This window comes from Emydura macquarii, unplaced genomic scaffold, assembly GCF_026122565.2.
Source record: "Emydura macquarii macquarii isolate MOO-44397 ecotype Brisbane River unplaced genomic scaffold, CSIRO-AGI_Emac_v2 contig_3108, whole genome shotgun sequence".
In the NCBI taxonomy this organism is placed as follows: Eukaryota; Metazoa; Chordata; order Testudines; family Chelidae; genus Emydura; species Emydura macquarii.
Window position 1 is genome coordinate 4,083,843 of NW_027133245.1, and position 25,904 is coordinate 4,109,746.

At 41.4% G+C, this 25,904-nt stretch overlaps 1 protein-coding gene across 4 annotated transcripts in view; it reads left to right on the forward strand.

Annotated features, from left to right (window-relative positions):
• Positions 1–2,163: 2,163 nt before the first annotated feature.
• MICU3 (mitochondrial calcium uptake family member 3) overlaps positions 2,164–25,904 on the forward strand; it is a 133,183-nt gene continuing 109,442 nt past the window's right edge. Inside the window, exon 1 of one of the 4 annotated variants that reach the window (XM_067530652.1) lies at positions 2,164–2,514. In XM_067530652.1, coding sequence (XP_067386753.1) covers positions 2,164–2,514 — 351 coding nt within the window. The remainder of the gene's footprint in view (positions 2,515–25,904) is intronic. The other 3 variants (XM_067530654.1, XM_067530655.1, XM_067530656.1) reach the window with 3 other exon arrangements.

The following is a 25,904-nucleotide window of genomic DNA, read 5'->3' on the forward strand; positions in this document are numbered from 1 at the left end:
CTGTTTTGTGAACTTTCAGTTTGGACCTTCCTGTTGTCTGGAAAGGGATTGAATTTTATGTGACTCAGAAGACTGAGCAAGGGAAGATCTGGTGAGAAGAAGATGGCCAGCTGGAGGTGCTGGAGATGAGGACCCCTTGCAGAATTGCACCCTGCCACAAGGGAGTACTACAACTGTTGAGTACAGGACAATGGGGGTTCCTAAAATTGGACCCCTAAGTCCATATTTATGTAATTAAAGTAACTTAATTTTCAGAGTTGGATTTCCAAATTTATGGATATAAAAGCTTAATTTTAGACACTGAACTCTGAAAATTGTAGCCAAGTTTTACAATGAGACACTGACCCTACAAGTAGGTTTGTCTGTAGGTTTAAATAAATTACTATTTCAAGATACCTTTCAAGTACAATTTGCTACCAGTAACCTAAAGTTGTGTAGCCTCAGCAAATTAGGTTGGTTCTCTTTTTTTCTAGACTCAGCCAAATATATTCTATTGAACTCCTATCTATCTTGATGATCACTCTTTTATTTTCTAAATTAAATAAGACTTAAATATTTAACATAGTTTGGCATATGGACTCTATCCTCAAGTTTCAACAGAACATTGTTGGATAACTGGATATAGCAATTTAATTTAACAGTAGGCACAGAAAGGATTTAGATGGTGTTAAGTAACACATTTATTTATCTGCCCCATGATATAGTCACAGATTCTGACACAAAGTCCAGTGAAGTCATTGGAAAGACTCCCAGTGCCTTCAGTGGGGTTTAGATTAGAACCCTAGTCACTGTTCAAATCTAAGTACCACAGCAATATGCTGCTTAATTTTGAGACCTAGGTCTGCTTAGGTGGCATGCCTTTCCCTACATAAACTTGCATGCAATATATTAATAAAATTGCTCCTACCTACTGTCCAACATTATAACAATTTTTTTTATTCTGTTGATTCTAACACGAGAATAATGACATCAAGAGTAAAATAAGAAATACATTGGGACCCCATTGCACTAGGTGCTCTATAATCACAGAACAGACAGTCTGTACCTCAAGAAGTTACACTCTAAGTGACAGAAATAGAGTAACTTTATTATTCATCCCCAATATCTGATTTTACCAAAGAGCATGAGAAATGAATTCAGACGTTTTGGGGTTTGTACAAACTGAGAAAGTACTTATTTTTGTATGAACTGTTGGATTACTGGTCTGATGAATATGGGCATAGTACTATTTAAGTTAGTACAATGTGGTAGCAGGATGCTACTGAAATGAATTTGAGAAACTGAAAACTCGTTGGTGTCCAAATTCACTAGAATGGATTTCATTTTACATGGTTTCCTTGTTGGTTTCCTATTAATATATTGTCTAGGCTCAATCCTGATCTGCTTGTGAGCAGTTAATTATATCACACAACTTGCATAGTATGGCTATGCACAGTTCATAAGGATATTATGCAATCTCCTCACAATGTGTGTTCCTTTATTTTAAATAAAAATGTTATGCTGGTGGAAGGTGGCAGAGTGATGGTCAAGACTGAAGATTTATTTATGTACAGAATGGGAAGTTGCACTCCAGGCTTGCCAAAACTGTCCCATCAAGTGCCTTACATCTGCCCTGGAGGGACTTCTTGCTTGAATGATGAAGCACTTCAGTACACATGCTAAATGCTCTGCTGTGATGGAGGCTGTTGCAATGTGGACCCTTATCCACTCAGAACTGGCCTGAGAGCACCAACTCACTACAGGCCCTCGGATTCACTTACACTGTAAGCAAGGTGGGCGAGGAACCATGTGGTCTTACAATAAATAGCTGCAGAAACAGGCTCAGTGATAAAAATGGAACTGAAGTCCCCCAAAGTTTGGGGATGGCAGAGGATGAGGTGATGGGGTAAGAGGAGGTTGAGGCAGAGGAGGGGGGTGGAAGGGGCAGATGATGGAAGGGGGCGGGGAGGAGGCTGGAATGGAGGGCAGGAGGATTAGGAGAGGGGGCGGGGCAGGGTAGGAGAGGGCTGCACAACTGAGAGGCGGGGATGGGGGGCAGGTGGGGAGGGCCGGGGGGAAGGGGTCGGAATGGAGGGAGTCTCGCGTCGCCCCCCCTCTCGCGAGGTTTCTGCTGGCTCCTCTCTCCCAGCTCGCTCTGTCTGTCATTCGGGCTGAGCTGCGGCCATGGCCGCCTTGCGGAGGCTCCTGCGGTGGAGTCGGCTGGTCCCCCCGCGCACCTCCTCCCTTCCCGGTGGGCCGGAGCTGGCCAGGCCCCTGGGGGCCGGCGCGGGGCAGGAGGCGGCGGGGCCGGGCCTGCGGGGGGAGCTGGGCATGGCGGCGGGGGCCGCCGGGGGGGCTCTCGCCTGTTACCTGGGCTACCGGCTCTACGAGCGCCGGGCCGGGCGGCAGCCGGAGCCCCCCCTACCCCGCGGGGCGCAGGCAGGCGCCGCCGAGCGCCGACCCTCAGGAGCCGGAGAGCCCGGCCCGGCCCGGGGGCTGCTGCCCATCCACGTAGCGGCGGCTGCCAAGGAGACGGTAGGTGTGTGAGCGCCGAGCTGTGAGCGGTAACGGGCCTGGAGGGATGCTGGTCTCTGCCCCGCCGGCCCATGCCTCGGAGTCTTTTGCCGCCCCCGCTTCCCCCCCAGTGCACGCTCCTGGCCGGCCGTGCCCTCCGCAGGCCGGGGATTGCTGAGCGCCCAGGCCCGCGCTTGGCAGGTGGGGGGATCCCTTGCCTAGCCGGTGCGTGAGCAGAGGTTTGGCACCTGCGTGTGGCGCGCCTCTAGACTTGTGCCCCGGGGTAGATTTATGTAGGCAAGTCGGGGGAAGAAATTAGGGAATCGCAGCTTTAGCTCCAAAATTTACCTCCGTTGCACCTTAAATGGATGCTGTCATGGTCACAACCGAGCTTCTGGCTGAGAACGTAACCCCGCAGGTGACTGACTGAGAGATTGGAGAGAGAAGTAGTTTCTTCTCTGTCTTTTCAGTTTGAATATCTTGTGCGTTTGACAGCACGTGGTGTTTGGTCAGTGTCATTTCTCCTCATTGGGTCCATCTGCATGGAACAAGTGCTGGGACCTAAAGTTGCCCCGTCTTGCTGGATCAGACAGAAAATTCAAATACAAAAACAGAAGTGTAAAAGATGCATCATCGATCTCTTTGCCTCCTGTACTGTGCAGTACAGTTATTTAATAACAGATGACCAGGAATATCCTATAAACAACGACACCTGAACATTGGATTCACTGTCAAACAGTTCGTTTACTGTTTTTCACAGTGTGGGAAATCAAACTTTTCATTCCATCTAGTTTGATTAAAAAGTGTATTGTACTACAAATGGAACTCCAGCTGATTGAAACACAGTCTTTGCACTGTTTGCTTATTAATGTATTTAAGGTTATTAACTTTAATTCAGTAATTTCTTTAGATGGAGCTTGGCAAGATTTATCAAACTGCATAAGAAATTATAATTTTATACTGCTTTGTACATGTAATTAGCACAACAATTGGTTATGGCTAGCAAGCTAATCTGCAAAATATCTGTACAGTAATAGAAAATAGGAGGCGAACGGAGGCATAGACTAAATGACTTGCTCCAGATCTCTCAAGAAACTTGTGGCAGAGCAGGGAACTGATACTGGGTCTCCCAAAATTGTAGACTTATGAACTGAGTATTAGATGCTCTGTCATATCTAAAACTAGGGCATAGTGACATAAATGTTGATTATAGAATGATTTTATAATGTAAGACTTATCAGAAAACATGGTACGTTTTCACAAACAGGTTTTTACTATTAGCAGTAGTGACAGTCCCTCCCCTAAGGAGTTTGCAGTCTTGTAGATAGAACATACAGGGAAAAATAAAGAAGAAATATTGCTTGGGATTTTGTCTGCTTTTTAAATTTTGTAGTTCTTACAACCTTATTGCCAGCTGAGGCTTGCTACCCTTCTATAACGCCCTTTAACCAACCTTCTGTACCCAACCCTTGACCAAACTATTCTCTCGACTAAAACACTCATCTGCTATACCAAACATCTGCAACTATTAATGTTGAGAGGAAAAAATATTAAAGGGGTGTGTGCATAAAGGCTAAAAGAGGGCGGAGTTAAGACTGCAGTGTGCAGTCTGGTATATAGTAGTTCTTATGATGGTTAGATTTGTGCCTGTGGATGAAAGTGTAGCAGGTATGTGCTGCTAGGTTGCTTAAATTTCAGTTCCTTGCTTTTGGATGTTTGTGTCAAGTATGCTTACTATATGTACTTAACTGCTTCATAATTATGTTTTTTCTGTATTATATATTACACGTTAAGGTAAGCTATGGTAAAAGTTGCAAAGTGAAGCACTGAGAAATTGGGAAATGCAAGACTTAAGGTTGCCTGTGCAACCTTAGTTCACTACCTTTATGAGTATACATTGTGATTACATTGCTGCCCCACCCCCAGGATTCCTGCCTCAATCAATGTGTAGGGCAGATGTTGCTCACTGAATAAGCAGTTATTTGATATTTTGTTTTTACTTTGGAAGTGTGGACCCATGCCTAAACTTTTTTTAAAAGCAAACAAAGAAATTCTGTCATTATGACATATTGACACTCACATGGTTGATCAGCAGGGTTGGAATGTTTATATCCAGTGCGCAGACCACTGGCACGTGAACTAACTGGGAAACTGATGGCCATAGTAGGCTGACATCCTCCATGTCGACAAGCCATTAGAGGGGGACGAGGTATGTACTTTGGCAGAAGGTTTCACAATATTTGCTGACAGGAAAGAAATGATTGGACTCAGGAATCTGGGTTTCAATTCCAGAACACAGTGTGTTCTAGTGGTCGCATACAACCTCCCAAAACTGACCCCTTCTGCCCCTGTTTCTTCAGCCTGTTCCTGTCTCTCTCCCCTCTTTTCCAGATCCTCATTCCAGTCCCAGTTCCCCCTATGAATTTCTCAATCTTCCCTCCTTGGGCTCCCCTTCCTACTCTCCCTTCCCAAGTTACTTACCTTAGCCTGAATGACCAGTCAGTTCCAGTCTCCAGGTGCCAGCAGGTGGAGCATGGAAAGCACAGGACAAAGGGTGTCTCTTCTTTCAGTTTCAGTGCTCTGTGCCACAGTGACCTTCAGCAGCCATGAGAAGCAATTGCAGGGAAGTCCTTCTCAGTCCCTGCAGACTTGGGCTGGAGGATGCTCAGTGCAGATGGAATCTTCTGAGAACTTAGCTGACAAATTCTAACAAGTCTTTACTGAGCATGTATGACCTGAGATTTTTCAGAGGTTTGTGACTTGATCAGTTTTTCATGGTAAAAGAAAAAGGTTGACACTGGAGTGACTCCCCTTCCAAACTTCAGGTTCCTGCTCCAAAGCATGGAGTTACTAGAGCATCTCAATGAAAGAGTTGGGAGATTTTTAAACAGTCTGGGCAAACTGGGTAAAACGATTAATTTTTTTCCAATCCCATTTTTGGAAATAAAGGAGCAATTTTTTGCTGAAACTTTCTTAAAAAAAAAAATCAGCTTGAGGTCTCCACCTGCAGTGGAAAATTTCAGTCTGAAAGGTTAAAGATTGGTAAAGTTACAAAGAGCTGAAACAGAGTGTTATATTGAGAAGTGTTGGAAAATCTTAACTATAGGCATCACCAGCTCTGTTTATGATATGTAGACTTATTTTCATCCTAAAGTTGGTTGGTCTGGTGTTCAGTAGTGACCATTGTTTCTTTGTGGACAGCTGTAAGCCTTCAGACTTTGAGTAACTTGATTCAGTCCGGTGTAGGGGTTATGAGGTATTAAAAACATTGGAGAGGAAGGTTTCTCCAATGTGACTAGCTGTGCTATGCTTCTTGTGTGTTAACATTATGAAAGCCTGGTAGAATTTCATAATGTGATGCAGTTAGTGAACTGAAAAGAAAAAAATGTACTTTGAAAAGTTTCTAGGGTGGAGATCTCTCTTAGGTACTTTTATGGCCCACATTGCTGAAGTATCTGGGCACCACACAATCTGTACTGTACCTGTGATGTTCCGAGGTACAATTATTCCCATTTTTATAGGGAAGAACTGAGGCACAGACTAAACAATTTGCTCAGAGTCTCTCAGGATACTTGTGGTAGTGTAGGGAATTGAAGCTGGGTCTCCCAAAACTCATGCACTAGCCACTGGACCCTTTCTCACTGAGATGGATGTTCTTCTTAATTGAGCTATACAAATATGGTAACAAAGCATCAGTATATCGCCACACCTGGGATAAAGCAGCACTCTTATATTATTAGTACACAAACATGATATTGTGAATTAAGGTGGTTGCATGCATGACATACCTACCACGAAAGCAAGAAAGTAGAAAAATAAGGCAGTTACTTCAGAGAGGACCCTGAATTGATTGAACAGTTTCACAGAGCTCTTGGCCTACAGTGAACCAATAGCTACTACTTTGATCCTGTTCATCAATAAACCCATGGTCTGGGCTGACTGAAGTGAACCAGATTGCTGTGGGTGATTGGCCTGTTCTCATTATTTACCCTCTACCAGTCTTTCTCATCTGAAAATTTTATTATCAGTAACTTTATACTTACTTCCTGATGACTGATGAAAATATTCAGTAGTGTTGGGCCTGGAACTGACCACTGCAGAACCCCACTAGAAATTCTTCTCACCATTTGATGATGATTTTCCCCACTGATGGCTACTTTGTAGGATTTGTCAGTTAGCCAGTTTATGATACATTTAGCATATGATCTATTGACTATGGTATAGTGCTAGTTTTTAAATTAAAATGTCATGGGGTACTACAAAAGTCTACTTCGACACAGTCACCTTTATCAACCAAATTTGTAACCTCCAGTAAAAAAAAAAGTTTGTTTGACAAGACCTATCGTTAATAAAACTATGTTGACTGGCACTAATAATATTTCTATCCTTTAATTCTTTATTGATTGAATCCTGTATCTGTTTTCCCATTATTTTGTCTGGGATTGATGTCAGGCTACCCACCCTTTAATTACCCAGGTATCCCACTTTCTCTTTTTGAATATTGGCACCATGTTAGCACTCTCTCAGTCTTCTGGGACTTCCCCCGTATTCCTAGAATTATTAAAAATTAAAATAATCAATGGGCCAGAGTTCCTCTACCAACTCATTTAGGAATCTTGGGTGCAATTATCTAGGTTCCTGAATTAAAAATGCTCTCTAGTAGATGCTGTTTAGTGTCTTCTTTAGTGGAATAGAAAGTAGTTCATAGTCCTCTGATATGAGTCTATCATTGTTATTCTCTCCAAATACAGAACAGAAGTACATATTTAAACTCTTTTACCTTTTTGCATTGTTTGTAAAAATTTACTAACTCTGTCTAATAATGGGCTTATGACATTGTTTGTTTTAAACTATATCAGGAACAAAAACAAACAAACAAAACTTACAAACTTGTCCTTAGCCCTGCAGCCATGGATTTTTTTTTTTTTACACTTCATATCTTCTAATTTATATTGCTTGCCATCTTCTTCAAAAGGAAAAAATGCTATAAACGTATAATTGCTACCTTCACTTCCCCTACTAACCAGAATGGGATTCTTAAACAAATCTTTTGCAATTGTGGATTCGTGGCTTTTTTGGCCATCTAAAGAATTCTTAAACAAGTGCAATTTCATTCACATCTTTCTGTCTAAATTCTTCTTCAGAAAAATTTTGCTCATAATTTTCCTCAACTGAAACACTACCTTGCTAGTTGGGACTGTGCAGTTTGTCCATACAGAATATAATTGGATCATGATCACTGGTTCCTAGGCAACCAGCAACTTCCAGTCTAGTGAGAAATTCATCTTTATTTATGAAAATGAGGTCTAAAATAGTTCCTTCATCTGTAACTTTTAGAAATGTGGATATTTTACTACTGGCTGTATGAGATCTCCAGCATTTTCCTCCCAAACTGAAGAGTCTTCCGTGATGACTGACACTTTTTTTTTAAATTTCCACACATAATAGGCAGGTGCCTAAGGAGTAAGTGTTCTGGAAATTGAACATGATTGCTTTTCCAGAGTATTTTTTAAGAAAACCAAATACCTATCAGTCATCAAATCTTATTTAATATTAATAACCTTGTTATTATGGTTTTAAGTTCCCTAGAATGGCTTTCTGAATTGCTAAGAGGGCATAAGTTCCAAAAGTGGAGGGTCTCAGCTGAGAGAGGTACTGGTTACAGAGGACTCAACTCCAAGAACCAACAGTAAAAAAATCTCCCAGTTGATTACTAGTGATAAAAATATTTTAGTTATGCTTTACTGTTATAAAATATTTTAGTTATGCTTTACTGTTATAAACTTTATAAACATAAAGACCATTGTTTTCTTTCAGAATCTGAAGGCTATGGGTTATATTTACTAACCCCTTTAGAGTTGTGTTCATCCTATTCAGAGTCCAAGTGAATATAGAACATCAGTGTGTTAAGATGGCTTCACTATATTCAGTAACTCCATTGATTTTTTTTTCTTTTGCTTCCAAGATGTGATTTGTACTCTTGCATTCTCATAAGTCTCTTATTAGAAAACTGGTTTTCAGTTGTCAGCTATTTCTTTAAAACAAGTCTAACCCATGCTTACTTAACATAACTGTCTGTCTAATGGCTGGAACACAGGCATTTGAGTTGGCCACAGTCTTTGAGCTAAGAGAGGTGGTTGTTGTTTTAGCACAGTCAGTAGTGGTTCATTCATTTAGATCCAGAAGTACTGAATTCAGTCCTTGCCACTGACCCATCTGAGGCATCAAAATAAATATGAATCAAACCTTACATATTCACAGAGGAAAATCTTATAAAGAAAAAGAATCCAAATATTTTATAAACCAATTTTATCAGGCTTTTAACCTACCGGTATGTTTAACAGGTAGACAAAATTTTATAGTTCCCATCCAAAAAATGTATTTCTTGGGATCTTTTTTAACTTCAATACAAAGTTGCATGTACTTCACTTATGCATAGGTGTGGATGACACTGTAGGCACAAAAGCACCTTGAGCACACACAACTAGATTTTTTTTTATAGCAGGGTCCATTGGGGCCACACTTGTACCTCCTTGTGGTCCTGTGTGAAGGCATAAAGAGCATAGTGTCTGCGACCCTCCCTTAGTTCCCTATAGGAGTGTCTACCCTGTTAATTTTTAGTTCAGGCTAAACTTCTTTAGAACTAGTTCTGATCTACAATTTTAGACCACTAGGAACTAATCTGACCCATCTGGACCAAACTGTACTGTGTAGACCCCTCTGTACAACTTGCCCCTTGTACAATTAATTAACATAATCCACTGGCAGGATGGACGCAGTAAGTGTCTCTTCTGCTTAAGGAAATTGCATATTCCAAGCAGATGCTCAGTGTGCTTGTCCTTCTTTGCTAAACAACAAGTTGCAAAAAGCGAGGCTGAAACTCCCTCTTGATGAGTCCATGAAGGTCTCCTCAGACACAGAGGAAACTAGCTCCAGAATCCTACTACTGAACAAGCCAGTATTGTCCAACACCCTCTTGACTAAGACTAGCATGGAGAAGATGGTACCAAGGGAAAGATCAGGCACTGACATCAGCCCTGGTATCAACTGATATGCCTAACACCAAAGAGGACCTCAGTATAGAAGCTGACACCAAAACATCCAATATCAAAGTCAGGCACCTAGACAGTCTGCTCTGAGTGTAGTGGCAGAAGCACAAGAGAGAACTCTGTATTCTCCCATTAAAAAAAGACACTGCAAAGTCTCTGGAGAGAAGTTCCCCAAGCCCTGCATGATGTTAAGGGCTGGGGTTGAGTACTTTTTTTAGACAGTGACCTCTGCTGGCACCAGCCAGTTATGGCCACCATGGTGCAGAGCATCATGGCTCCAGCCCAAAAGAAGTGCAGGCCATAACTGCCTCAGATGTTTGAGTGGATAGACAATGTTCTGTGCTTCATGAAAGGTTCAAGCCACCCTTCATATACCCCTGCTCTGTACTAGAGCCATACAGTCCTCAGCCCCAGCTGAAACAATGCACATGTCCTACCATCCCAGAAAGTCATGTCAAGAAGCATCCAAGATGCAGCAGGGGCGCCAACTTTCCTCTTCCTCAGCAATACACCCTGCTCCTATGACATCTGAACAGATTTGATGAGACAGTTGAGAGCCACATCAAAACCAGTTTAGAGAGCACAATTTTTGGAAACTGCCTCATCCCATCACAGTGAGCCTGGTCTGTCACGACATGAGTCATATAGGTGTTAGAGGTGAGTGTACGCTTAATTCCATTCTTTACCCCTTTCCCTCTTCAGGGATCCATCTTACGAGAGCCTGCTACAAACAGAAGTGGTCTCATAGCTTCATCCAGGAGCCACAGAGCAGGTCCCACAATAGTTCAAGGGAAGAGGCTTCAACTCCTAGTATTTCCTCATTCTGAAGAAAAAAGGGGTCTTTGTCCAATCCTCAACCTGAGAAGATTCAACAACAAATTACATACCATCCTGAACCTGAGAGAGTAACATTTGCCTTTATCATTTCATCTCTCCCACTCAAGACTGGTTTGTGGCTCTTAACTTACAGGATGCGTACTACCTTATTTTGTTACACCTGGCCCATAGGAAGTACCTAAGACTATCAGTGGGGTCTAATTGTTGCCAGTACAGGGTTCTTGCCTTCAGCATATCCATGCAACCAAAATGCCTGGCCGTAGTTGCAACACACTTTAAGAAGACCGGGTATCCACGTCTGTTTGTACCTGGATGGATGGCTGATACGAGGCAGGTCCCAATGGAAAACTGACAGCCTTGGAATATGTCCTTTCCCTGTTTTTTCAGCTAAGATTCCTTGTAAACTGAGAAATCGTCTCTGACCACTGCAGATGAGCATTCATAAGAGCTCTGAATCCAAATCGGCAGGAACCTATGTGCCAGAGGACAAATTCTGATATCTGCAGTCAGTGGCATATGAAGATGACAGTGTGTACATGTGTGGGACTCTTAGGCCACCTGTCAGGGTGCACACACATGACATTGCCTGCCAGACTTCACCTGTTGCCTTTACAGTTGTGGCTGAGGTATTTATATTTCCCATCCAGACATGTGAATAGGAAAATCACAGTCCCGTCTAAAGTCTTCTGAGAGCTTGCTTGGTGGGTTGGCCAAGTAAATATGGTGGGTAAGGGAAGTGGTGCCATTTTTGGTCTCCTCTGTGATGATGGCTTTTATCATGGACACATATGGGTCAGGCTGAGCTGCCCACCTGAACTGTCTGCAAATAGCATGTCATCTCAACACAACCTGAAATTATGCATGAACATCCTGCTGCTGAGTGCTGTCAGAATGGATTGCATGCATGGCACAGCTGGATGCTACTTTTAAAAATAAAACAAAAAACCCTGGTCTCATGCATATGAGGCCTATGCACACATACAGTGGGAACCATACTGATTACAACATATCCAAAGAACCAGTATGGTAAGTAACAGTTCTATGAGTCCTTTCAATTGAAAGCGAAGAGGACTGTCCAGCTCTGTAAGGAATGTCAGGAAATTCAAAAAGTAGGGTATTTATAAGATTAATTTGCCACTATCGCGCACACACATGATATTTTTTATAACTGATTAGGCTGTTAATGCATACCTCAGTGTGTATGTATATTATGTCCAGTGTGGGGAAGTTAACAACAGAAACTTAATTCTTGTGTTTTTCTCTAGTGTTTTAAAAGTGTTGTCTTAACATTGCATTGTTGTAGTTTTGTATTAAATTGTAAAGTATATTAATGTAAAATAACTTCTCTTAAACAGGGAATGTAAAACACACATAAGAATACATTTTGAGAATGTTGGGGTTTGATTGAGAGCTCCAGATTCCAAACCATTCTGCTTCCTGGCATGTTTGTATAGCTCTAAATTTTTTTCATAATCAATATTAATGATGGAATATTGGTAACTTATACACCTGTATAGCTGAAAAATAAAAATGGAATCATTAAACATCAGAAGTTTAATGTAAAATATGTTAGTGCTAATGTTTTGTTTTTGGAATACAGTTATGTTATAGCTAAACTTTGTCCCAAGGATTCCCTGTAAAGTCTTATGCAAACACAGTAGAGGCAGAAGCTCAAGAGGGAGCTCAGTATTCTCCCATTAAAAAAAGACACTGCCAGCAAAATACACTCCAGCTTGCAATGCTTGTAAATATTTTCACATAATATCCTTGTCACATATTTTAAGAGGGATCAGCTAGCAGGACTGTCGGTTGTAATACTTCTAAGCACTCTCTACTAGAAATAAAACTTTACTAAGCATCAAAACAGTTTTGTCTACTTTGGGGTTTTCCCACATAGAGAATTTGATGTTTAACCTGTTGGCCACCCACCATGAAAATAAAATTTATACTGCTTTTATCTACTTGGACGCATATTAAATAAGCCTGAAGCCAAATATAAATGAAGGAAGCTGAGTACAGAATTTCTTTGAAAGCCTTTTTATTTTAATGATTTGCACAGAACCTCATTGATTTCAGACAGGTTACTTTATAAGAAGAAATTCAATGAAATCTCATTTAAAACGTAATTGTTAAAAGATTAAACTATTATAATATAATACATGTTTGACTGCTGGTAAAAATACTTAGTAGTAATAATGGCTTCTTTAGGTGAAATCCAATGCTAGTCTTCTTTCTTTGTGTCAGTTAGAAAAAGCGAAAGTAATACTGATGTGATCTGGAGCATAGCAAAATCTTCTTTCTTATGTGGATATGGCTTATGTGGAAAGAGCTTTTTCCCCCCTTGCCTTATATAAATAGCTTGTAGACTATTTCACATCATTTGTTGAGGCTTTGAGGTGCGGAAAGGAAATGTATTGTTCTGAATTTAGATAACATATAATTGGTTCAGGTTACCTCTCTAGAGCATTATCAGCTTGTAGGCATCAGTTTTCCTAATTTTCAAGCAGCAAATCCTTTATTTGGCATTAACCTTGTCTCAATGGGAAAACCAGATATTTTGCCAGAGTGAAACTTTTGAATTACTGACCTACAGTAACATGAGACACATACTTGGCAGTGAACCTGTCCTTTGTCATGTTTATTGGAAATAATGATGTCATGTATTATCTGAATGCCTTATTTTCATTAAAATTGAGCCATAGCCTTATAAGTATAGCTTTCAAATATATCAAGAGTTTACGGAAACTGCAGCAGTTTGATTGTGTGTGTGTGTGTGGGTGTGTGTGTGGGTGGAATGGGATCCTGGCCTTACGACACTTTATGGAGGTGCAAAGCTATTTTACTGAGCCACCTGGGTACCTACACCAGGAAGCTCTTACTGTAAACACTTCAGCAATATAAACAGCTGAGCAGCTCTGAGATTAGATAGGTAGTAGGATGGATATGAAGCCCTAAAGGGAGAAGCCTGGGATTAAACAAGCCTAAGGAGAAGCTTGATGATATATGGTAAACTCTTGGTGAGTACAGGTGTTTCAGGGCTTTGCGACTTGCTATTATGTCCAATGTGGAAAAATCCAGATAAACTCCTAGGCAGGATTGAGTTTTGGACACAAGAGGCCCACTCACACTTCTGGTACTTCCATTTGAATTGGGAATGAAGAGAGAGAAGTGAATAATTTTACCTAGAATAATTTATGCTTCATTCCTAAAGCACTTATAAAGTTACTCAACTAACAAATGAACTGTTTAATACACAAATTGCTTCACTCATTACTGGAATGCCACCACATTTAAGGTGAAAGTGATAGCTAAGTAATACCACACAGCAATGTTACACAATAAGACTATCTTCTAAGACTTTTCTTTTGTTTAAAGGTACACTTTCATGATTGATCCTAAATATAATATTCTTTCCTAAACATTGGATATACTCTACAAATATGCCTCTTAATCAAAAAAGACTAATATTCCCAAAGACCTGCAATAGTGTTTACATCAGTGTTTTTAGTTTACCTACTCTAAATACAATACTTCTGGGAGATGACTTTCAAGAACGTGCAAGGTCATCTAGCCCCTAACATCTGTTTAGTAGAGGAGCATCATAATCATTTATGGACACATTTTAGGTTATGCAGAATAACTTTCATTTTGAGACTATTATAGTTCCCATTTGAGAAGGTTGCTAGTCTTTTTGGTGTTCAAGATATGTTTGTAAGATATGCTTAATATGTAAGAGGGCAAACATATGTACCTTCAAAAAGATATTGCCAGAATACTATTTAATTTTCAAAATGGCCTTTTATTCTCCCTGGTGTTGGTATCCTGACAGTAAAATGGATCTTATCAAACGTGTTTTCCCTCTGTGTGAACACTTGGCAGTTGCTGTAGGTTTGCTTAGGACTGTTGGCATGAACTAATCCATCTTATAAATTGCTGTGAAGTATCTTTATGCAGAGGTGTGTGAGAGTGTGTTTAGATGGGAGACACATTTAAAGCATGTCATTAGATTATGGGCAGGAACATAAATTTTGTCACCTGCTTTTTTGATGCTATTGCTGTGTATCATTCAGAATTTTCTAAGGGCTTGTCTGTGTGTGCCTGCAAGTATGTGCCTGTGTGTGAATCAGCAGCTTTTTGCTGCACTTTACGTTACATGTAATATCCGAGCTGCAGTAATAGCATGCACATGAAATGGTATGCCCTCTGTCAGTGTGCATCACTTTGTGCACACAGGCAGTTTGCCATGAACTGAGGGCCTGGTGTTCTCTTCACTGCTGAGCATTCTGCATTATGGGATTTTTCTCATTGCATTGTGGGATGCATAGCGGAAGACAGGCTAGTTCAGATTGTTTTAAATCCCATGATTCATCTGTCTTTGCCTCATACTTCCTTTATGGGTGGGCTAGTGCCACTTTTGAATTAGTATCAGCCAGCGTTGGCCCAGCAATGCTTCACACCACTATGCTGGCAACCTCTGAAACAGCCCAAGCAGCCTGTTTGTATTTCAGCACTCAGCTTGAGAAACTTGGCTGGAGGCTTTGCCTGCTGCACCACTGAACAGATGTGGCAGCAGCAGGAGCATCTTCAGTGATTGTGGAACTGGGGTGTAGTTGAGGAGGAAAAGAGACACCAAGTAACTGATTGTAGAGGACTGGTTTCTGGAGCAGCTTCACGGTGTACAGTGCTGTTTCTGAGCTCAGGTAACCGGCATGTATTGGTGGGAAAGGATTCATCTGCAGATCTGGAATAACTAGCATTGGAGAGAGAATTTCAGGATGGAGGAAAGGTAGTTTTTTTGGAGATGTGCTGAGCTAATCCTGGAGCTACAGTGGCGGCAAACCAACATTCAGCACTTAGAACTCACACCAGACAAGCAGGTCACAATTGCCATCTGGAAGCTGGCCACCCCCAAATGCTGCTGGCCCATAGTGAACTAATTCAGGGTGGAGAGATCACCATTGGGTGTCACTATCCATGCAGGTGTGTGATATCATGGAAGAGTTACTGTTGTGCCAGCTTATGAAGCTTGGTAATGCTAAGGAGATTATTGGGAGCCTTGTGCGTGCAAAGCCATGAAATCGGGGCAATTGATGAGACTTGTTTCTATTTCCCCTCTCCCCCACCCTTTGAGCTCAGAATTCCTTAACAATGATGGTATTTCTCTGTGGTGCTCTAAGGGCTTGTTAATGTTGCACCTTCCTAGTTAGCAAAGTGAGCATGTTTTTAATAGTTATATAAAACCAATGAAACTGCACCTTTCTTTAGAAAATAACTGAAGTACAAATGGAAAAGTTGATTAAAACTCATGATTTAAATCCCCGCTTTCCACTTTGATTTAAATTAACCCTTCTGTGGGTGAATTATCAGATGCCTGTTGCTCTTTGAGTCTTAGGCCCAAAATTTATGCTGCTTAACATCCAGCAGTTAACCCCTGGAGGGGTGGGAGTTGGAAGTTCTTTGTACAATTCATTGTTTATGGACTGTGGAAGTACTATGTTGTGGCAGTCTCTATTGTACCTTGTGTCTTGGCCTATTTGACATTATTGACTATTGAACATTTAATTAGTGTCTTTGGCATTATTAAATTGTAGAACATCACTATTACAACAAGATTTATCAGCTGCACAATTTACCTGTTTTATTTTTAGTTTTCCAAGAAGGATATAAGGAAGGAATAAGTTTTAAATATCAGTTGAGGTTTTTAATCAAAAAGAATTATGGGAGAGAATTGCATAAACTACCTTATCTGAAACTGAATGATAGGGTACATATCTATAATATGAGAAATTGGGCTCAGAAAAACCACTGTAACAGAAGAGAGAACCTCAATCTTATGTTATGACTAATAACTGGCAAGTGTATAGACTAAATTAGACACTTGCAGTTCTTACCTGCAAGACCAGACTCAGCTGAAAGAAGTGATATAGTACAGCAGCAAGAAAATGACATTCCTCTTATAAGAACAACTTTAGTAATACAGCACATATAGAGAAGTTAGATCGTCATTGTGTCAAAGGAGACCCACTAAATGACTTATAGAAAGTTGTTAAGATAACTGATATATAAACACATGAATAAGTTTGTACTAAAGAAAGTTGAATTACTGTGGTTTTATGAGAATGAGTAGAATCTTCAGGGTGTAGAGCTGACAGTGGGAGGAGAGTGTTGATTTTACGTTGGACTTGATGGGTTGACCTGAGTTAAGATGCTCTATGTATGTCAACTATGTATCTAATAAAGACTGTTAAATTACTAGCAATGAATTATTAAAACTAGTGGATTATTTGAATATAGAACACCACAAGTGTAGTGCAGGGCACAACTCAAGAGTCTGGGGGTGGAGGGAGAACATCTCTGCCTTTTCTGGTATTGCGTTCTGAGGCTTGAAGTTACCAGGGGCAACAGAGGGTTCAAAAGAATGGGGATACTAGGTGCCACTGTTTTTAGTGCCTGAGCTGGGGTCTAGGAGGGGAATGGCTTGGGAACAGTGCTGCAGGGGGACAGGGGGGAAAGTTGTTGTTTATTCCTAGTAGTGTGTATTGTCCAAAGGCTACATCACATGATAGCGTGCTGGTTTGCAGTATTGCATTGCCCCTTGCTTTAATAGTAACATGCAAGGGTGTTTTGGGCTTTGAGTTGCCTCTGCAGCTGTCTTTTCCCATACTGTTTGTGGCCATGACAGTGCTTCCCCTGGCACTTGCCACACTGCCCTTGGTCACTGCAGTGATCACCCTGGAAAGCTCCTTGTTAGATTCCTGTTCAGTCCTCAGATACAGCCTCTAGCTCTTTGCATTTCTCCGGGGGGTGGGACTCTGTAGTGATATCCATGAACATTTCATCACAAGTCTTCTGCAGGTTTGCCAGCCATTCAGCTGTTAAGTGTCCTATCCCTGAGGGCCTAGCCAATCCAGGCGACATAGCTCTGGGGGGTGTTATTAAAAAAATAAAAACCGTGGTTATTCATATTATAGGGAAGCTGTTAAAGCATTTTTTTCCATGCATTTCTGGCATTATCTCTGAGATTCTTCCCAGCCTTGGGGGAACCTTGGAGATGGCAAGGAGGGTGTGCATTGGGATTTTTGTCTGGGATGTATGCTGATGCTTGGCTTTGCCATAGTGGCTTGGAGGGTGGAGGTGGGGTTGGGAATTTATGTTCCTGGTCAGACTTTAGTCTTTCTGTGTCTTGGAGGTGCTTATATAGTGTCAGAGGCGTTAGCATTGTGAATCTGGGGGAAGCTGGATAGTAATCCCTTATACGTCCTATTTAGGATGTCCTGATTCTGGATGATACACAGTGGAAATAATAGCCTTATTCAAAAAGGCTAAGGCTGTTACCCAGGGTTCTGCCAACCCAAAGCTCTTGGTAACTTTACTCTGTGTGAGGTGGTGTCAGGAAATAAATCTGAAGACGCGGCCATCCAACCGATAGACTGGTAGAAACAGTATAACGCAAGAGTGCTGTTACTTTAACACTATACTTTACTTAGGATCAAGCACTTACACATGTCTGCCACAGGTTAGTAAAACACCCCAATCCTCAATAATTACCAAAGTTTCAGGTGGCTTTCAAGTGTGAACAGCGACAGCTTTCCAACTGGCCTGATCTTCCAGCTGTCATTGGAAGATCCTGAAGCTGTGTAGAAGAAGAGATCCCAGAGAATCCAAACCTCCTCCTCTGCCCCCATTTATCATGGTTAGTAGACAATAACATGTCAAGAAAAAAAAAATCTTGTTGGGCTGACAGTTTCAAGCTAGACTCAAGGTCACCAGAGTACTAATTGACTGGATGTGTTCCTACAGAATTTGCATATCTTGAGGCCTGGAAAAACATCTTCCACAGGGCATGCATAAATAAGCTTCTTGGTCTTTTTCTGAAACACAGATCCCAGCACATCCACCAGAGCATCAGGGAGGGGTGCAGGGGCAGGCAAAGGTCGAGCAAGAGGCTCCCTTCCTGTGATTGCCCAAATCCCCTCCCCTCTTGGCGTAGTCATGCCAAGGCTACACAGGCCTGCAGAAAAGCCTACCAATTTTGGCTGCTGTTGTATGATAATCAATATTACACTTTCTTGCTATCAAGTGGTCCCTGGCCCTTTTACTGGTCTATCAAAATCCTCCCATACAAGGGTGGACCAGTGAAATACACTGTGAAGTTATTCACCAAGATGGTCCCTTCTCCTCTGCCCTGCCTACCCTCTAAAGTGTTGCGGGAATGGAAGGGCATCACAAGCGATGCCAGTGGGGAAGGCTTTGCAGCCATTCCTCATAAGCTCTAAACAAAAACTGTTCAATTTCTCAGCCTTAGATCTTGCATTCTCTCTCCTGAAGACATGTTGAAAGTACAGAGAAAAATAGAGTTCTGCAGTCATTGCCCGGAGCATTGACTGTTACCAGTGTGTAAGAATGCATGTCACATGGGCACTTACAGAGGAACAGTTTTGGTTTTATGGACCTGCAGTGCAGCTATCTACCTCATGTAAAATGAGAACACTAACCAAACTTCTTTTCCTGTAACTGCTGTTTCAGTTAAAGTTGCATTTAGCACAGATTATTTTCCTTATTTAAATCTGCTGCTGTAGGAGATGGGATACAGTCTGCACTTGTGCCATGATGCTGGCCACCATTTTGAGGTGGCAAAGAGGATTTGGGGCAAAAGCGAAATTCACTAGGCAGGACATATCAAAGAAGGGGAAAGGAAGATAGGTATGCGGATATGTGCCTTCCATGAGGTGGGCCTCAAAATGGTTTGTAGTTGGGGCTTCAGCATGAGACCGATACTTTGGCTGGTCAATCAGCTTCCAGCATTTTGAAAAAACATGCAGAGTGGGGGGTGGGATAAATGAACACCGCTGGTTGATGGAGGGAGGGAAATGGGGACCGCGGATTTAAACGCTTCTAGCTCACAACTGCCTACAATGGCTGTGGCCATGGGGCACCCAGAACAGATGCTAGAATGACAGTATAGCATAGTAATTAAAAAACTTAAACATGCCAAGGTACTCTCCATAGAATCAGGTCAGTTACAGTCACCTGCAAAGCAGTGTGGGATAGCTATTGGAAGACAGCCAAAGTAGTTTACAGTAGCATGTGCAAACGTACAATAGACCGGACTAGCTTGCTTCACAGCAAAGTTAGCTCACTTTAAAAGAGGTATCCAGAATTTGTGGTAATGAGAAGTCCATGCTACAATGAATTAAGTTGTGTGTACACAAGCACTTTCAAACTGGTTTAACTCAGTTTGTCTGGTTTAAACTCTCCGTGTAGACAAGGCTCGCATTCTTCTTCTGTACTTATTTTCACTGACATCAGTAAATGAAAAATGTTGTCTTCATAAAGGTAAAAATCCATGTATTTCAAATGTTTGTCAGGAAATATTTCACATTTTTTATTATGGACTACCAGGATCCTTTCTGTAGTTAAAATTAGAGCTAGTTTTCCTTTATAAAGTCAGTTTTCAGTTCCCAGCTTTCACACAAAGAAACTAATCTTACTGAAATTTCATGTCACATATCATCGTATAGTAGAATTTTTCTTGGAAGTTTGGAAAAATATGAGAAAAGGGATTTTAAAGTTATGGTGTTCAGAAATTTTCTTATCTCTACAATATTTGAGTGTTCAGCTGTGGGATTTTTTTTTTTCCTGTTTGGTTGACCTTGCTGAGGAGAAGCACCTTTTTAGCTTTTGGGGAAGCTAGTGAGGAAAGCCGTATCTTTATAATAGCAAGAGCTTCCGATGGCATGTGCATAACAGAAATATCTAAACTATAAGACCTGGAAGTAATTTGGTACTCTGACTACCGATAACTGTAAGAAAACTAATAGGACAAGACAATGTCCAGTAAGTTAGTGGAACACATCAGGAACAACTTGTTGTTTCAGAGGATGGAGGAAGCTACCAAGGAGGCAGCCATGTTAGGCTTGATCAATAGGGAGGAATTTGTTGCAAATCTGTAGATGGAAGGCAACTTGGGGGAAAGTGATTATTAAATGAAAGCTTTCATTATTCTAAGAAAAAGGAGGCAGCAGAATAAGGACAATTCACTTAAAAAAAAAAAAGCAGACAGACTCAGAACTGGTAAGTAAGGTCCCATGGGAAGAAAATCTAAAGAGGTCAGGAGAGCTAGCAATTTGTCAAGGAGACAGTATTAAAGGCACAACTGCTAATTATCCTGATGCAAAGGAAAGATAGGAAGAATAGTAAGAGGCCAGTAAGGAGCTCTCTAATGAACTGGAAAAAAAAAAAAAAAAAGGAAAAGTGGAAGCATGGACAAATTGGTAAGGCTGAATATAAAAAAATAGCACAAGCATATAGGGACAAAATCAGAAAGGCTAAGTCACAAAATGAATTACACCTAGCAAGGGACATGCAAGGTGATAAAGTTCTATATGTTAGGACAAAAGGAAGAAGAAAAGTGTAGGTCCACTATTTATCGGGGGGGGAAAGCTAATAATGGGCAGCACCAAGACAGCTAAGGTGTTTAATATCTATTTTGTTTTAATCTTCACTTCAAAACTTAATAGTGACCAGATGCTTAACACAACTAATATTAACAAGAATGGAGGAACACATTCCAGAATAGGGGGGGAAAAAAATTTAAAAATGTTAAAAATATATATGTAAGTTAGATGTATTCACGGTGCAAGGGCCTGATGAAATTCACCCTATAGTACTTAAGGAGCTAGCTAAAGCAATCTTGGAACTGTTAATGATTATCTTTGAGAACTCATGGAGGACCGATGAGGTCCTGAAGGAGTGGAGAAAAGAGCCGAGGAAGGCCACAGCGCCTTTGTCTTAGGGAAAAAGCTTTTGGCTTATGAGCCTTTTAGCCCCGGCCCCAAGCGGGGCGGGCTTTACTTGCAGTCAATAGCCCCCTGGCCCTCACATAGAGCAGGGCTCATACGGCACCCATGATCCCCCCGGCCTTCCCACAGGTGGGGCAGGCAAAGCAGTCTATTGCTCCCTGCCCTCGGGCGGGGCGGGGCGGGCAAAGCAGTCGACAGACCCCAGCCCTCGGGCAGGGCGGGGCGGGCAATGCTTGGCATCCTCTGGGCACCCAGAGGAAGCCAAGCACTCCCAGGGTGGTTAGGGAAGGGGGGGAGGGGGATGTAGGCCCCCCCGACTTCCCTGCATCCCAGCCCAGGGCCCTGTCAGTGGCAAAGCGTTTTGCCACTGAGTCAGCAGGGATCCAGCCACAGCACAGTGACTGGTCTGGCCAAGCACTCAGCCACCCTTTAGTCAGCTGTCCCTGGGCTACTTCCTCCCACCCAGTGCCTGGGTACCTGCATCCAAATGTCTCCCCCCAGGTTGCTGGGGTAGATGGCGAGCAGGTGTCCTGGGAGTCCCTCACCATCAACAAGTGGCAGGTCTGGAAACTCCTCCAGGTCATCAGCAGAGGGCAGCTCCTCCAGATCCCAGGGGTTCTTCCAGTCCACTCCTGTGGGTCCTCCAGGTCAGGGCCAGCCTCAGGAGGTTTCTCCCACCCAGTGAGCTCAGGTAGCTGCTCCCAGCTACTTGGGCCCGGCAGGCTTTGGAGGCTCCAGTCGGTGGGGTGGTTGCTCCAAACAGCGCCTGGGCCTGGGCCTCTGGGAAGACATATTGGCCTCTGGCAACAGCTTCCCCCTGATTGAGCTGCTGGGCCTGCCTTTTATACTTCCCTCTCTGGCCCTGGCTCCGCCCCTCTGCTGCTGGGTGGCTTGGCCTGCAGGGCATGGTTCTGTCTGGTAGGGGCGTTGCAACCCTGCCTCAGGCCACAGTGCCTTGATACAGGCTGGAAGCACTTCAGAGGACAGGATTAGAATTCAAAACAATATTGACAAATTATAGAATTGGTCTGTAGGCAACAAGATGAAATGCAGTAAAAAAAAAAAAATAAAAAAGCACTCACTCTGGAAAAAAAATTAAATGCACAAGTACAAAATGATAATAATAAGGTAGGCACTAGTACTGCAGAGAAGGATCTGGGGTTTATAGTGGATCACAAATTGAATTGAGTGATGCAGTTGAGAAAATGCTAATATCATTCTGGTGTATATTAGCAGAAGTGTTGTATATAAGACATGGCAGGTAATTATCTTGCTTTACTAAGCGCTGGTGAGTCTTCAACTGGATGATTGTGCCCAGTTTTGGGACATTTTACACAAGTTGTGGACAAACTGGAGCAGCCAGAGGAGAGTAACAAAACTGACAAAAGGTTTAGAAAACCTGACATAGGAGGAGAGTTTTGAGGGAAAAAAGATAGGGAGGAAGGACCCATTAACAGTCTTCAATAAGACAGTTACAAAGAGGGTGTGATCAATTGAGATCCAATGAAAGTAGGACAAAAAGTATTTGAGTTAATCTTCACCAAGAGAAGATTAGATACTAGGAAAAACTTTCTGACTATAAGGATTAAGTAATGCAATAGTTTACCAATGAAGACTGTGAAATCCCTGTCACTGGGGGCTTTTAAGAAAAGCTTAGACAAACGTGGGTCAGGAATGGTCTAAATACGGTATACTTGGTCCTATGTCAGTGCAGCTACTTAGATTAGATGACCTCTTGAGTTCTCTTCCAGCCCTCTGTTTCTTTCCTTTGGGATTAATTTTTTAAAAAATTTCATAAAGAAATATATATATATAAAAAAAAAAAAGTTAAGTTACTTACTTCTTGTATGTTACCAAATACTGCACATTTCACAGGCTATCCAATGCATTCAATTATGCAATGTGTCAAAGTTTTAAGACCAGACACTACAAAATCAGATAATATCACACAGACATAACATGTTAGGGTGGGAGTAAAACACACACACACATTCACTAACAGGCAAAAAAGGAAGGTGGGGGCAAAAGGGATTGAAAAAGTGGAGATTTCTTGCATTTTTGAGCTATCAGGATTCTGTATTCAAATGTATCAAGAAACATGGTCCAAATTTCTTCAAATTCATGTAATTGCTCTCTGCATGGATGAATTACTCTTCACACTTGTTTGAACTGTAGCGAAAGGAATACCACTGCTCAAGTCTGGGAATAAACCTACTCTTCCATATTTGTAAAACCATGGGCTTGACAATCTTTGTGGTCCTTAAGAACAGGATAGTAGATATGTAACCTTAGATATGATTTTCAGCTGAGTTTGGTTGCTGAAGCCAAGTGCTGTTTTAATTCTTGTGTCTGTCTCTTTCCATAGCTGCATGACTGTTCACAGTCCCACAGTTTATGCATCAGGGTCCCTTTGTCTTTAGTTCAGCGTCAACAAACATCAGGGGATAAAATCCCCAGCTCTACATTTCTATGATTCTATAACCCACTCTTAGGTAGTTAGGGAAGGGCTTACCTAGGGACTCATTAAAGCAAGAATACAAAGAGGAGGTACACATAGGTTGTTTTTTTTACCTGTCCATCCCTTCCCAGTCATGAAAGAGGTTCAAGGAACCAGGGCCCAACCCAGAGCAGCAAGGAGCAACTGAGGAACTGACCATTAATCTGTACTGATGACAAGAGACTTTTATTTGAGGGCAGTTGTTTTTCTTCTCAGCTAAAGCTAACCAAGCTTTGGCTTTGTTTCTGGACTAGGCAGAAGAAAGCCAGGACAACACTTGGCACATTGGGATAGAATGGGAAAAAGCTCAGAGGTGTGAGTGCCAAGTGCCAGGATGTTGGGTTTTTTTTCCTGTTACCTTTGGCTGTGGCTGTGTGTCTATAGATGTTTTCATGTGTACACAGAACAATGTTTAAAATTAACTTTATCAATATAAACTGACCTTGTGCTGCTCCTGTGCTGATCTGGAGGGTGATGGTATAGGAGATTGGGGGTGAAACTTGGAGGGACATGAACTGGAGGTTGAGGATTTGGGGGCTGTGGTATATGGAGAATGGCATGGAGCCAGGCTCTCGGTTTTTAAAATGGAGGGCTGTATGGGAGGAGTGAGTGCACTGGTAAGGAGAAGTACTGGCAGGACATGGAGGTCATTATGACAAGAGATCAGCTGACAAGATGATGCAATGCAGGGGACCAGGAGGAGCAGTTTCTTATTCATATGAAACATTAAAATGCTTAACTTTCTGGATATAAAGCTTTAAATACTTTAAAGTTTTAAATATGGATAAAAGCCTTTCCCTCCACCATCCACATTTCTATTTCCTATCCTGGTATAACTATCCATTTCCTCTTTCACCATACTAGCCTATCTCCTACTATGGAATTGCAGAAGAGTTCTGTTTCATAAGGTCAGTCAAAAAAGGGCTTCCCTCCTGCTGGCTTTACATACTATACTGTTTACATTTTTGTCACTCTTTTGAAGAACACCACCGAAAAAAAACAAGCAAGCAAACAAAATTAAATAAAAACCCTAGGGAAATTCAAAAACAGAAAATTTCATTAAAAAGACTTGTTTGAAAATATGTTTTAGTGACAGACTAACATTTCCAATAAATAAATAAATAAACCTTCCTTACAAAAGTTATGTACTTTAAAAAAAATAAAATCCCCAACATTAAAATGTTATGACTGGGTTGACCTTATAAGTCGTGGGGTGATAGTGATAAAGGTTTACATCGTAGCTGGCAACTGAGTGAATCTCTTAACTCTTCAGTTCCAGATTTTTAATGTTTGGGATTTTATAAGCATTGAAAAAGGGTAATACTGTTTTTGGTGTCAGTGAGACTCCATTAAAACATACTTTCAACGTTAATTCTTTGTTTAAAGAAAGATTTTTGTTTGTGAACAGAAAGAGAAGTTAATTTTGAAGCTGAAAAGATAAGTATTGTACATATTTGTGTATGTTTGTTTTTGGAAAATCTTATTAAGCAAAGTAGGTCAGCAGATGAGGTAAGCCAGAACTAACCTGCTGTTCATAAAATTAAGATAATACTGCTAATCGGAGATTCATGACAGTGCACTTGAGGGAAATGGCCGTGTCCAGTTTTTAAAAGGCACGTAAGTATAACATGATACAAGATCATTGTAATTAGTAGACAAGATTGCCAAGAGGATTAGTAAACAGAAGTCTGAAAAATCTTTTTTTCTTTTATTTGTCAAAGAGATATGCTTTCATGAAAGTTTTTGAAGATTGCCGATAATTACTAAGAGATTTGGTTTGGATAAGCTCTAAAAACTTCAAATAGAAATTGGAGTCTTTTTGACACTTACCTCCCTACTTTGTCAACACCACTGTTCTTTCTTGTGAGACTTTAGAATTTGCTTGGCTTCGTGAATCTTACTGAATGATCCATCTGTTTTAGTACTGGTGCTGCTTCAATAAAACTTCCCCAACTCTGAGACTTACACAGTCAAAGGGGCACCGGAATGTGCATGAGATAAATAGACTAGGAGCAAGTTATAGTGAAAGTGAAATTATCCTAATTGCTAGACAGGGATGGGATTTTCTAATGACTGGGGAGGATGAGTAATATATGAGAGTAATAGGGAATGTTGGGGGGGGGGGAATTCCTTTAATGAACTTTTAAAAAGGTTGGGGTGAGACTATATCTGAAGAGCGTCCTGGAAATTTTTTAACAAACCTATTCACCCATTCTTAATTTTTAG